Source organism: Marmota marmota, unplaced genomic scaffold (genome assembly GCF_001458135.2).
Source record: "Marmota marmota marmota unplaced genomic scaffold, marMar, whole genome shotgun sequence".
NCBI lineage: Eukaryota > Metazoa > Chordata > Mammalia > Rodentia > Sciuridae > Marmota > Marmota marmota.
Window position 1 is genome coordinate 5,619,546 of NW_026000249.1, and position 15,137 is coordinate 5,634,682.

Sequence of the window (15,137 nt, forward strand, 5' to 3'; positions counted from 1 at the left end):
TCTTTTTTTTTTTTTTTTACATAAAAGATGTCATAGTCACACACACTTATGAAACAGAATGAGTGATTGTAGCTTATTACTGTCTAGGAAGATACTTGCTGATAATTAGTCCTTTTTTTCTTTTTTTGTAATTGTAAATGGACAAAATGCTTTTATTTGTTTATTTTTATGTGGTGCTGAGGATCGAACCCAGTGCCTCACACATGCTAGGCAAATGCTCTACCACTGAGCCACAGCCCCAACTCCTGATACTTAGTTTTTGTCCAAATTTTTTAAGATATCTTTTTGTTCTCTTACCCCATTTTACTGATTTATAGAAAATACATTTCATGATATTTTAATCATTCTCCAAACATGTCTTTTTTGTTTCTTTTTGCTATCTTGTGTGTGTGTAGATTAATTCCCATTTATTTGATTACGTCATTAATTAATAGGCAAAAATTACATGAGGAATGGTTGCTAAGGGAGCAGAAGGCACAAGAAGAATTCAGAATGAAGAAGGAAAAGGAAGAGGCAGCCAGAAAACGGCAGGAAGAACAAGAGGTACAGTATTAATCAAATAACCAATTAACTAAATAGTTAACCAAAATATCTCTCAGTTGCATATCTGGGCTGGGGTTGTAGCTCAGTGGTAGAGTGCTTGTCTAGCATCTGTGAGGCACTGGGTTCAATTCTCAGCACCATATATAAATATAATAAAGGTCCATCAACAACTAAAAAATATATATTAAAAAAAAAAGAGTTGCATATCTTTCCGGCTATGGTGGTGCATACCTATAATCCCAGCAACTTGGCAGGCTGGGGCAGGAGAATTGCAAGTTCGAGCCAGCCTCTGCAATCTAGTGAGATCCTGTCTCAAAATAAAAAATTTTAAAAAGGCTGGGGATATAGCTTGGTGATAAAGTATCCCTGGATTCAATCCCTAGTACCAAATATATATATATATATAGTCCTTTTTACCAATATTTTTAGTTTTTCTTTTCATTTATTTGCTCTCTATGTTAAATGTTTTTTAAAAGTAAGTCTGAAAAGAAATGACCTTTCCTTCTCTCTCTTTTTTTTTTTCCTTTAAAGAGAAAGTTAAAGGAAGAATGGGAAGAACAGCAGAGAAAAGAGAGAGAAGAGGAGGAGCAGAAGCTACAGGAGAAGAGAGAAAGAGAGGTGATTCCTGTCACAGGAGGATAGGCGCTGCGTATCTTCTTAGTGTGCACATGTGCTGGGCGATGGGTTTGAAGAAAAAGCTGTGGGCATGTCAGGGTTTGGATTTTTTTCTTGTTTCTTGTTTCATTTGTTTGGAAAGAGACTTTTCATCTAGAAACACACTAATTTCTTTGTGATGTTCTTCTTTGGGTCATTCAGTGACAGATTCCTTAAATTAAGGTTTTCTTTAGCTTTTACCCAGTTTGCCCTTTATACCAGCAATTAGCAAATTTTTTCCTTGAAGGGCCAGATACCAATATTTTAGGCTTTGTGGTCTATATGGAACCAGCTCTGCCAGTGTACCCTGAAAACAGCCATAGGTAATATGTAAACAAATGGTTAAGGTGTTCTAGTAAAACATTTCTACAAAACAGTCAGCTGGCTCATGCTTTGTTCTGTGTACCACTCTATAGCAAGTCATGTTTTTTGAGGTTTTGTTGTATATGTGTTGACTTCTTTAGAGAATATTTATATTGTTTCCACATTTATTTAGTTCTTAAGAAATTGAACAGCTTATGACACATCAATAAGAATTAGTTGACTTAAAGAAATCAGGAGCTCAAATAATGAGGCATTATTTAAACTTTTTTTTTTTTTAACTGTTATTAAATCATGACTTTCTAACTTGGGCTATAAAGATAATTGTAGCTAACACACAGTTGTCATTTTAAAAAAATGATAATATGTTTGTATGTATGTATTATCTATATTTTCCAGGATTCTTTTTTAAAGATTGACTTTGTTTGTTATGCTGTTATTCCTTAACAGTGTATTTATTTCAAAGATAACACAGCTCATCTTTCCTTGACTGATTCATCAGGATGTATCTTTTTTGGAATATTGCTAAATTTGAATAGAGTCAAATTGGGTAATCAACTTATAATGGGGAAAATACATTTGTTTACATCCTAATCATGTTGGGGTAGAAGCAGCTTCCAATGCCTATATTTTTTGAGTCTCAGGCATTAGTTTCAGTGCAAATTTTTGATACCCTTATTTGAACACTGCTTTTGAGATGAAGCAACATAACATGGTAGGTTTTTAGGGAGGTGCAGAAATTATTTGGAGCTTATCATATTTTATAGAGAGAAATCAATTTCTGTCTTAATGGTAGAATATTCTTTTAGGGATCAAATAAAAACTAATGCTTCTTTTATGCTTTTGTTTCAAAGGAAGTCTGGTTAAATATTAAAGAGAAGTGGGTCAAACAAAATAAATTCTGAGCATATATGAAGGAATATGGGCTGTGGATATGGCTTAAAAATGGAGCTCAGCAGTAGAGTAGTGTTTACCCACTATGTGTGGGGTTCTGGGCATGATCCCTAGCATGAGGGGAGAACATGCAATGTATGTTTCTGTTGTATACATTTCTGTTGTGTATATGACACTTCTCTGGTGGACAGAAATAGAGCAGTGAAAAAGCACACAGTCTGTTCTCATTGAGGTACTTTTCTAGATGGGGAGTCAGATGATAAGTAAACAAAACACATAACTTAAAATACAATAAGATAATGTTAAATGCTATAAAGGAAGAAAGCAGAGAGTCATGTGATAGAGTGATGGGGACAGGGGAGTACTTATTTAGATTGCCAGGTTTAGGAAGTCTCTGAAGAGGTAATGTTTGAATTGACACCTGAGTGCAGAGATCTTGGGGAGAAGAGGCTTGGAAGTGGAAAGAAGGGCAGGGTACTCAAAACATAGAGACTAAAGAAAAGTGAGTCAGGGTATCCTAAGAAGTCAGGAGGGTACGAAGTCTGATTATGCAAGGCCTTTTGGATTTGAAGGAGTTTGGATTTTATGTTCAGTGTAATCAATGGAAAGACATTAAAAGGATTTTTTTTTTTTTTAAGCCAGAAGTGACTTCATCCCATTTGTAATATTATCTTCAATAGATCATTCTAACTTTTCATACAAAGAATGGGGGATGGTGAACAGTGACCAAGGAAGCGAGAGGGAAACAGTGTAACCAGTTTCAAGGCTGCCATTCCAGATGGGAGACAACAGTGGTTTGGATGAGGGTACTGCTTTAAAAAGATAAGTTCACAGATTTGGAGTGCTGCGAGGCAGAGTTAACAGAACTCTAGCTGGCAGATTGAATGGGAGAGAAAGAGAAGGAAAGTGAGGGGAATTCACGTCCTATTTTTAGTTTTTGTTTTGTTTAGTTTTCAAGTCCTAGTTTTAGTTTTTTTGTTTGAACAGATGGGCAAATGGCAGCACCAGTTAGTGAGAGGGATATTTAGGTAGGCGGGTGGAGGAGGACAACCAGTTCTGTTTGGGGTCTAGCATATAGCATATGGCTCTGGGTTCAATCCCTAGCAGGAGGGGTGGGTAGACCTCTGTTGTGAGCCTTTTAAGTTACCAAGGACTCTTCCATGACCAGGTAGGTATCAAGTAAGCAGCTAGATACATAAGTCTTATGTATTGCTTTAAGGAGCTAGTAAAGAAAAGTCTGTAGAACATAATTTAAAACTTCTTCAAATACCAATTAGGTAGAAATTTACTAGCATATTGCAAGACTCCCTTTGCCTTATTTAAAAGTTTGAAATTTCTCATAAATCCTAATTACTACTGGTCATAGTTTAGCTTCTGTTAAATATTTATAATGTTTTACCTAGTATTGTATTTTATAATATTAATTAATAAATTATCTTAAAACTAGAAGGTGATATAGATACTCAAATATACTAAATAATACTGTTACTGAAACTATTATATTTTAAACCTTTTTCAATCTGATCTAGTCAGTTTTCTATTTGAATAAAAATTCTAAGCTATATGTCCTTTGAAAGCTTTTCAGAAGATTTGTGCTTAGAAAGAAAATCAAAACCTAAAACCACGTGTATGTAGGTAGGTGTGTGTGTATGTGTATGTGTGTGTGTGTTTTAATTATTACACATTAGATTCTTAACCAGAGAAACCAGATGTGACTTACCTGACTTCCAGGTTTTCATTAGTCCTATGTTTGCACCATTTATAGGAAGCTGTGCAGAAGATGCTGGATCAGGCTGAAAATGAGGTATTTTCATAACCTTTCATTAAGAATTTGAGATCAGTTTATATTTCATTAGAAACAATAATTTCAGTAATGTTAGTTTGGTGGTAGGCTATTTAGATCACACCTGGATATCTGGAATCACTTTTGTGGCATTTTAGTGTATATGACAATAAGTTTATTAATGAACAAAAACAAGTGGTATTGAATCACCCTATGAACTGTACTTATTTTGAGTCCTTAAGTGTGTATAAACAACATCACATACTGTTAGCCTCAAATGGTCAGTTTACCTCGATTGAGAGTAACTTTTACTTTTCTCATGTTGGCTCCGTAAGTCTTTGGGTCCTCTTCAGAATAGATGAACAGAAAGGAAACCTGGTAGCAGTAGTGATACCTGATCAAGCAAAGTGACTGGGCAGCAGAGAAATTTATAACTTAAATATGAATGATTTTAACTGAAAACATTTTAATTTTTGATGGAAGCATTTGAATATTTTTGGAAACATTGAGTCTTTCATGGGTTTTTATACCACAAGTAAAGTTATGGTTATTTTCAACAGCTGGAAAATGGTACCACCTGGCAGAACCCAGAACCACCAGCAGATTTAAGAATAATGGAGAAAGATCGTGCCAATTGTCCATTCTACAGTAAAACGGGAGCTTGCAGATTTGGAGATAGGTAACATATTTTGCTTTATCATGTCAGAATGAAGTGATTCAAAATGGGAGGTTTTTGAGTACTCCTTTGGGGAGTGGCTCAATTTGAAATCATCAGGCCTCTGCTGCTTTTTTGCTGCCTCTGTCTCCCAAGCTGGTCATCCTCTGTACCCACCCTCTTCCCTAGGTGGGCTGAGCAGGGTGTGTCCTTTGTATTCTCTCTTTAACCTTTTGTTCGTTGGTTTCTTCCTGTGCTCATGTGAGTCCACAGTGAACAACTTGGACAGGGAAATTATTGGAGCAGCTGGCCTTTATCTTTCGAATGGTAAACACTGTGCCCAAAATAGACTTTTAAAACTTGACATGAGTAAAGGGACTCAGAAACAGACTCCTGGGTTCAAAAACTGGCTTCAGTAGCCTTCTCTTCAGAAACGTTATTTAAACAATCTGTGATTTAATTCCCCTCATGTGTGAAATGGGGTAGAAACACAGTATCATCCTTCTGAGGGGGCTGTGAGGCCGGAAGGAGTGAAGGAGTGAATGCCTGGCAAGCGCAAGGGACCACAGTGAGCACTGGGTGTTCTCTGGTGTTTTCATTATTGCTACGGTTGCCATCATTCTCTGATACATTCTTGCTCCTTGCCTCTTTTGGGATAATGATTTTGAAACAAGACATTCATTCATGTGGAAACCTAATGTTGATCTTTTCAGTCATTTAGCAAACATTTAAACACCTAGCTTATGCCAGGTAATGGTGATTTTTGTAATTTGGCTTATTTATGAATGAACAACTCCAAATTTCTAAGGGTGAATGAGTCTATTTGAAGCAAAATCTAATTATTTATCCTGTGGAAGAGAAGATCTAATGTCTTATTAATCCCTAAAAAGGGATATGAGTAGGGAAATTCATATGTATTTAATAAATATCTATATGTTGTCTCAGGTTTTTTTTTTTTTGACTCATAAAATTGTCCATGGCCTGAGCCCCCCACCCTCCTGCTTCTTTGAAAATATGAGCTTTCTCTAGCTTTGTCTTTCTTTCTTTCTTTCTTTTCTTTTCTTTTCTTTCTTTCTTTCTTTTGTTTTAATTTAAGCCTTCACACCATTTTTCATTTTTTCAGATTAATGGTTCTCAACCCTGGATGCATATTAGAATCATCTAGGAAGCTTTCAAAACTTATGTCCCCCACCTCAAATTGAATAATTCAGAATCTTAGAGACTCAAATGGCCTTAGTTTTGAAATGTCCTCATGTATTTCTAATGTGCCCCGGGATTGATGTCCAATATGTAACTCCCTTTATATTTTATGGCTGGGATTTTAGATGCCCAGAATACCTATAAAAGGACTTACAGGATCTGATATCTAGTAGAAAACCTCCTCTTGAGGAACTAGGGACTAAGGAAACTTTGTTCCCTTTGGTATCTTTAGAAGCATTTCCCATATGTACATTTAATCTTATCAAGAAACAGTAATAGGGCTGGGGATGTGGCCAGTGGTAGAGCGCTTGCCTAGCACATGTGAGGCACTGGGTTCAATCCTTAGCACCACATAAAAATAAGTAAAATGAAGGTATTGTGTTCATCTACAATTAAAAATTAAAAAAAGAAACAGTAATAATTAATATACAACAATTCCTACCAAAGAAAAACATACAGCAAATTACCTTTGTTGAGACAACTGAGTCAATTTGAATTCACATTTATGTGGGTAGTTGAACCAAGTGGTCTTTTCCAGCCCAAGGATCCCTTGTTATATATATATATTTTTAAAATATATATATATTTTTAGTTGTAGTTGGACACAATATTTTTATTTATTTATTTATTTTTACTTTATTTGTTTATTTCTATGTGGTGCTGAGGATTGAACCCAGGGCCTTACACACGCCAGGCTACCACTGAGCCACTACTCCAGCCCCTTATTTATTTATTTTTATGTGGTGCTGAGGATCGAACCCAGCTCCTTGCATGTGCTAGGCCAGTGCTCTACCACTGAGCCACAATCCCAGCCCTTGTTATATATCTTTAACACTTCTTTGAAATTTGAGACTTAAGGAAGCCTGAATCTGGATTCTTCTTCTGTTGGACCTAAGTGAGAGAAGGGGCAATGTCTTAAATGGTTGACACCCACTTCTTTGAGGAAAGGGGAGTGGCCTATTAGACTCTGATCCCATCTGAAAGTCATTTCAAGGAAATATGGACTGTAGTCACATTAGTTTGTGACCAATTTTCTTTTTCCTTTCTTGTGGTAGTAAAGATTGAACCTGGGGTATTTTACCACTGAGCTACATCCCTGGCCCTTTAAAAAAATTTTTTTAATGGTGATATTAAAAAAAAAATCTTCTATTTATTTATTTTTATGTGGTGCTGAGGATCGAACCCAGCGCCTCATGCATGCGAAGCAAGCACTCCACCACTGAGCTACAACCCTAGCCCAGCCCTTTTAATTTTTAATTTTGATATTTATTTTAATATTTTATTTTGAATTGCTGAGGCTGGCCTCAAACTTTAAATCCTCCTGCCTCCAGAGTTGCTTGTATTACAGGTGTGCACCACTGCACCCAGCAGTTTGTGACCACTTCTTACTGTTTTCATAGGCTATGAAATTTCACTACTATAATTATCAAAATATGAGAGTGATTCAGGTATTTGCATTGTTTAAATGATGAGTTGTGACATAAAATTCTGTAAAATTAGCAGTTAGGAAACCTAGCCCCATTGCTTCAGACAAGTACATTGTCCACTTTTACAGAGAGCCTTGGTGATTTGCTTCAGTTGATATAGCTGTTCTTTTCTTTAAGATTTGTCAGATTGTCACAGAAACACTTCCTTAACCTACACATTTCTTTGGTTGTTTTTGTAATTAGTACGGAATCCAATTAGAACATTTCTAGAACTGATGTTTTTTTTTCAAATGACAACTCCTTTGAAAGGAATTTTATTGTTGTTTTCTTCTTAAAACAACATAATCACTGAGGAATTATTTACACCCCACCTACTTCCAGAAGTGATTTAAAGAAGGCTCATGATCAACTACATTAAGTTAAATTAAATAAAGGAAATTGAAAGCAAGGGAAGGAGGGGAAAGTGAGTTATTGTGAATGTATGATGATTCTGACTCTGGATTTTAATGCATCCCATGCAGATACTAAGCTGTATGTTTCTTACTAAAAAAGAAGAATGAATGGTATCTCTGGAAAGACAAAATTTTCTTGGCACCCGAGTCTTTTTTTTTTTTTTTTTAATTTTTAGTTGTATATTGACATGATACCTTTATTTTATTTATCGATGTGGTGCTCAGGATCGAACCCTGTGCCCCACATATGCAAGGTAAGTGCTCTATCACAGAGCCACAACCCCAACCCTTGGCACCTGATTCTAAATGTGTCTCCCATGGAATCTTGGATAAAGGCATTAGATAGGAAGATGGACAGTAACTTTGATAGATTTTTTTTTTTAACACAATGCCTTTATTTATTTATTTTTTTTATGTGGTGCTGAGGATCGAACCCCAGTCCCGCCCGTGCTAGGTGAGCGTTCTACCGCTGAGCCACAATCCCAGCCCCAAATTTTTTATTTTTATTTTATTTTATTATTTTATTTTTTTGGTGGTGCTGGGGCCTTGTGCATGTGAGGTAAGTACTCTACCAACTGAGCTATATCCCCAGCCCTGATAGAAGTTTTATAACAGTTGATGTGTAGTTTTCATGAGAATGTTTCTTACAGTGACCTTTGCTAAATGATTACAGCCCACCTTTCACATGCAGCATAGTGATTCTATGAAAGACAAAGGTTGTGAGCACCAGAAATGCTCCCTTGAGATAAGGAAAAAGAAGAATAGCCAGTTAGTTGTTCCTGAGGGGTCCATTAGATACCCACACAATTTATTGGCATCCTTGGGCTAAATAATGTTCAACTCTGTGTTTTTGTGGCAGTTTGACTTGATTCAGGTATCAGTATCATGGGTAAATAGCATGCCAAATCTGGCTAATCATCAGGACCTGGTGAGGTGGTATTTCAAAAATATGGGTTCTCTACCCCTTGAGCTCTGGGGCAGACTGGAGAAATCTCTCTTCCAAGTAATTCTGAGAACCACACAGCCTTGGTACCATAGCATTAAACTCCTTCCTACATATTAGCTTTTTTAGCTGACCTTTCTGTGGGGGGTCTAGGGCTGCCTTTTGAATACCCTCAGATTGTAATGACTGTCTCCAGGCCAAGCGGGGATTTTCCCTAGACAGGGACTTTGACTCTATTCTAAAACTGATGAATGTTCATTTGACACCCTGGGAACTAAGGCCAGTTTTATTCAGATCTAACAACCCCGTCAGCAGAATTTTAACCTCGTTAAGTTGTTTCCTTGTCTAATTCCCTCTATATGTGCTTCATACTTATAAAATTTAATTCACCACAAACATTGCTGGCCAGGTTGAATCCTTGCTCTTAGTGCTGTCAGTAGCAGTACTTGGGAATATGGATCTAATTACAAGGTCTCTAATTGAATAATCAAGAAGGTCATTTGGAATATAGAAAATTTCACATTAATGAGCATTGGTGGAACATTTCTAAGTTGGGCATGGTGTGTGTTGTGCATTCTCACAGGTGTATAGATGGATATTACAGCTGTGGAAAGCAAGCATGAGTAACAGTCACTTCAGGGTCAAGGATTTTCCTAAATACTTGCCTTATTCTTTAACTTTTTGTCTTACTGATTTAAAAAAAAATTTTTTTTGTTGTAGATGAACACCCTTTATTTATTTTTTAAAAAATATTTTTATTTTTCAATTGTAGTTGGATACAATACCTTTTATTTATTTATTTATTTATTTATTTATTTATTTATTTATTTTTATGTGGTGCTGAGGATCAAACCCAGGGCCTTGCACATGCTAGGTGAGCGCTCTACTGCTGAGCCCCAGCCCCAGCCCCACAATACCTTTATTTTATTTATGTATTTTTATGTGGTGCTGAGGATCAAACCCAGTACCCACATGTGCTAGGCAAGTGCTCTACCACCGAGGCACAACCCCACTCCTGTCTTATTGATTTTTAACTAGAAGCCTAACAAAGAAATTTTGTTTATTTAGAACTTTGAATTATATATTTCTTTCCCACTTTAGAAAAAGGAAGCAAATAAAAAATTAAATTCATATAAAGGATTTTAAGAAGAATTGTTCACATGGAGTCTCATCAGCTTTTCCTTGTTCCAGTTTAAACTGTGAAAAGAAAATTCTTCATAGTGATTAGCCTTCATTAAATAAAAATTATATTTATTGTACTCTATAATGAACAGGCACCAGATTGTAGGTTAACTCAGATCTCCCAGATCTGTCTCTTCCAACCATATGACCTGGGCAGATGGGCTTCTCTAGGTTTCAGTTTCTTTCTTTCCAAAGTGGGGATAGTACTAGTACCAATTGTCCTGAAGGTTTTAAGAATCAGAGGGAAAAATGTAAAAATGGCGTGAAAACTCTAAAGTGCTAATCATAGATGAGATTAAAATTCTCTACTCATTGAAAATTCTTAGATTGCCCTATTCTCTATGCATGTAAATTAACTGAAGATCATGTAGTACCAAGATTCTATTGTTAATTTTGCTATCTTCCCAAGAGTCCCACGTGTGGCATCTCATGCCTGTCACCATACTCTGTCATACCAGTGGGGCTTTCTTTTTCCCTATAGCTCAACATATAAAAAGCTTTCTATTTACTTTCTTTTGGTGTTGGTGGTGGGGTACTGAGCATCAAACCCAGGGCCTCATGCGTGCTAGGCAAGCATTCTACCCATGAGACACATCCCCAGCATTAAAAAAAAAAAATTACTGAATTTCATGGCATATGAAGTTGAAAATCATTTACAGTCTGAGATCTGTGTGTGTGTGTGTGCGTGTGCGCGCTACTGGGAATTGATGCAGGGGTGCTGTACCACTGACCTACGCCCCCATCCCTTTTTTATTCTTATTTTGAGACAGGGTCTCGCTAAGTTTCCGAGGCTGGCCTCGAACTTGCGATCCTCCTGCCTCAGCCTTCCAAGTTGCTGGGATTACAGGTGTGTGGATTACAGGTGTACACCACTGCACCGGGCCCAATCTGTCATTTTAATGAGAAGCCAATATATTGGTCAATCTTATAACAGTTTTCTCACATGCTGAAACTTGACATCTGAGTAGGATTTATCTTCCAGGCAAGTCAAAACAGCTAAGTTACTTGAGTCTTTATCTCTTAAGTTTTTTACAAATGATTTTTAACTATTGGACTAGTGAATTGTTTTTTGTTTTTTTTTTCATATGCAGGTGCTCACGTAAGCATAACTTTCCTGCATCAAGTCCCACCCTTCTTATTAAAAGTATGTTTACTACATTTGGAATGGAGCAGTGCAGGAGAGATGACTATGACCCTGACGCAAGCCTGGAATATAGCGAAGAGGAAACCTACCAACAGTTCCTAGACTTCTATGATGATGTGCTGCCTGAGTTCAAGAATGTGGGGAAAGTGATTCAGTTCAAGGTGAGTGTATGTGGAGAGGACTGTTGTGCCTCCCTCTGAAGTATTCAGTGCATGAGAGAGCTGGGGCCCAGGCTGTTTACCTGGGTGGAGCCGTGTGCCAATACATGCCTGGCCCAGGATCAGGCCCTCAGTAAATGTCACTTACTTCATCACTTTTCCTTTTCCACCTCCACTCTGGTGCCATATAGATGCCATAAAAAAAGGAATCATGCCATATAGATACCACATGAAATCATAAGTGTGTATTAGTGTGAAATTTCTGGACTAGTGGGGTCTGGGTTGGTGAGGATTTTTTGTTTATTCAGTACCTTTGTGCTGTTTGAATTCTTTTCCTGTTGGAACTCTGTATCAGGTCCTTGCACATAGCTGCCCAAGCTTTCACTTAAACACTGCCTTTGATGGGCAGTGTATCCCTTCCTTCCTCTGTAGGCACTTCACCTAGAGCTGTGGTGATGCAGCAGGACTCAGCTTCACTCCCTGAGCATGTTGGTGCACTGTGTTGATGGTGCCTGCTTGCATCTTCTGCCCAAGATGCTCGTTCTTGGTTCTGGAACTACACAAGAAACATAGATCTTTTGATTTCTTTTCTTTTTTAACATTATTTTTATTCATTGGCTACTTTCAGTACTGAACATAGCATCACCAAAACCATGGTTTGTGATGACGTATACTAGATAAGAAAGAGGCATTCAGATGACACATAATTATTTTAAAACCTTGAAGGTCAGATGTGATCCCTGCTGCTCCTGGGACCCATTAGTTGAATCCTAACAATGAAGCCTCCTAACCTGTTTATTTGATCAGATTTGAACCTGAATGACTTTGTTTTGTTAGGGCAAGAAAAATGTCCCTTAGCTTGGGGAAAAAAAAAAAAAAACACAAATAAATCTATGATATTTGTCTGCAATTGGAAATGACAGTAAAGAGTTGGAACAGCTGAGAAACAGATATATTCATGAAATTCAAGGCCATGCTTCTATTAACTGATGTGAAGATCTTTCAAAATTCTTTTAAGATTTCTTTCCCACTTAACCTTTTGTTTCTGTGGAGTATGCCTTCCTGTCTTGGTGCTGCTCAGCACAAGCAATAACCAGTAAGTGGAAGTGCATGGTCACACCTACAAGACACCACCTTGAAGCAAGCACCAGCTGTGGAAGCAGTGTGGTTTGACCAGGCCTGTGCTCTCAGACTTGTCACTTTATCTTTAAGTGCTTTTTCACTTACATCAGTGGTGTCCCTCATGCGATTCTTGGATCATACTGTTTCTGTGATATGGTAGTGGTAGAGCTGCTTTTAAAACTTCAGACTGGTTAATGGAAATCATACCATTACCTGTGATAGGCTGCATCCACTGACCATGACATTAGGATGACCAAGCTCATGCTAATCACATTGGCAGTTACAAAAGGAAAGCTATTTAGTAAATTTTTACAGGGAGAAATTTTAGAATATCAAATTTGTTACAGAAAATTAATAGCAGGTCCTTGGGAACCATTGGATTAAATAATCTTAAAGGTCTCTGGCACAGCTGACACTCCTTAGGACTTTCATTCTTCCTTTTAAGGATGGTGTTGCAAACTGTCATTGAGTATGGATCCTGCCCATTTTGGGATGCTCTAATAAAAATGCTCTGGAACAGATTTGTAAAATTATAGATTAATTTGGAAGAGAAAAACTAAACACCAGTCAGTATATTTGAGTACCTTCTTATATACCATATTAAAAAATAAACTTGTCATTTTTGAAGACAAATGATCAAGTATTCAGCCTAAATGATCAAGTATTCCTAGTAATTCCTAGTAATAAGAATAATGCATATAAAAGTCAGATATTATTCACACCTATTGGCCAAAAGATTATAAATTCTATTGATCCCAAGAGTAGGTAAGGATGTATATATTAGTTAAACTTCTTCAGAGAGCAGTTTGTCAATAGTTTGTGAAGTGGAAGGCACAGCTAAACTACACATTGGCATGTTCCTTCTGGTTGTGCACACTAGAGAGGTCCTTACACCCACAGAAGTGTGTTGAAGAATGCTGACCACAGTGCTATTTGTAGATGGAAAATTGGAAGCACCTCAGTAGCCATCATTAGAGGAGCAGATATATAAATTTGCTAATTTGATGTATCAGATAAGTCATTAAGTTTACACTATTATATCTTGAAAAAAGAATGTAGAACAAATATCATTTTTAGAAAGTTTTAAAACATACAAAACAAAGATATACATTGTTTATTAATACATATGCATATTTCCTTGCATATATATGCAGAAATATGTGTATTACAATATATGTGTGAATGTGTGTGTGTGTATGTATGTACGTGTGTCTGTGTAAATCTATACATGTATATGTGCATTAGTGTTTCTGTTTAGTAAAACAGGCTACCCCCAGCCTCCAGGTAGTGCCCACCTATGTGATGGAGAAGGGAAAAGATCAGGATGGCAGGATTTCAACTGGGCCTTCAATGTTTTACTATTTAAACATTCTTGGTCAAGAATGAAAAATGTTAGTGTTAAACCTGGGTAGTGTTGTCTATGGATTGATTTACATTCTCTGTATTTTTATGCATGTGTGAAACATACTTATGGGTAAAAGCAGAACTGATCAACAAGAGATTAGATAATTGGGGCCTGCAGTGCTTCTCTGTGCTGAAGTATGCCTTAAATAGACACAAGAGTGGGCTAGTGTCTCTGTTTTGGAATCTTTGATTAGTAATTACTTTTGGGAATGTTAGCCTGGCAAAGCATTTGATGACTGAATGGTTTCGTTAAATTTTTTATGATAGCATTTTTCATTGTTCCTTAGGTTAGCTGCAACTTAGAACCTCATCTGAGGGGCAATGTGTATGTTCAGTACCAGTCGTAAGTATTGTGACCATGCCATGTTTTGTCATGGTATGATCTTTTGTTTTTGTGGACATCTAGGACTTTTAAACTGGATATATACCCTTCATATGCATGGTATTTTTCAAAATGTTAATATTAAGAGCTGACATAAAAACATAGAAGACATGTGAAAATAATACATTTGTATTTCATTCTTTAAATATTAGCATAGTTTTGAATCTTTTACAATATGGTTATGTTATTACTTATATAACTTTAATTAAAGTTCAAACTGAAAAGGGATAACTAGAATAGAGAATATAAAATATAAATGTAAAAAGCCAGAGATCGAAGTCCCAAATGATCTCAGTGTGCATTTGACCAGCTAGGAGAATAGTTACTCTATCATTTCTGCTTGTCTTGCTGTTTCCCTAGGCCGCACCATGCCTAATGGGTTGAATTAGCCATTGTAATAAGGAGCACAGCAGCCCTAGCTAAGAAAGCACAGGCTCTAACAATGGAAAGCACTTCTGCAGTTTTAATGGCCCAGTCTTTTGGATTAAGAAGCTTTGACTCAAGCCAATTTCCATGCATCACAACCTCTCAGAGGGTTAGTAAAAAAGGCTCCTGAATAAATTTCAAACTGCAGGAGCCAGAATGTTCTAATGAAGACTCCCTAGGTAGTACAGAAACAGCAAACTTGGTGGTCCTATGATACCTGAGTAAAAGGGTTAATTAATAATAGGGTTAATGTGCCTATTAGAGTTATTATAAAGCACATCCTTTGATTTTTTTTATTCAAAGGGAAGAAGAATGCCAAGCAGCCCTTGCTCTGTTTAATGGACGTTGGTATGCAGGACGGCAGCTTCAGTGTGAATTTTGCCCAGTGACCCGATGGAAAATGGCAATTTGTGGTAAGAAACAACATAATGATCCCCCCCCCCCAAT

General features: G+C 36.9%; 1 protein-coding gene across 1 annotated transcript in view; it reads left to right on the forward strand.

Moving 5' to 3' along the window:
- The window catches only part of Zrsr2 (zinc finger CCCH-type, RNA binding motif and serine/arginine rich 2), a gene marked incomplete at its 3' end in the record, with an annotated part of 21,056 nt that extends 5,927 nt beyond the window's left edge, over positions 1 to 15,129 (forward strand). The window contains exons 4-10 of the mRNA XM_015487967.2: positions 435 to 543; positions 1,075 to 1,161; positions 4,178 to 4,216; positions 4,756 to 4,874; positions 11,146 to 11,359; positions 14,170 to 14,225; positions 14,994 to 15,129. Of these exons, the coding sequence (XP_015343453.2) occupies positions 435 to 543; positions 1,075 to 1,161; positions 4,178 to 4,216; positions 4,756 to 4,874; positions 11,146 to 11,359; positions 14,170 to 14,225; positions 14,994 to 15,129 (760 nt within the window). The remainder of the gene's footprint in view (positions 1 to 434; positions 544 to 1,074; positions 1,162 to 4,177; positions 4,217 to 4,755; positions 4,875 to 11,145; positions 11,360 to 14,169; positions 14,226 to 14,993) is intronic.
- Positions 15,130 to 15,137: the final 8 nt, after the last annotated feature.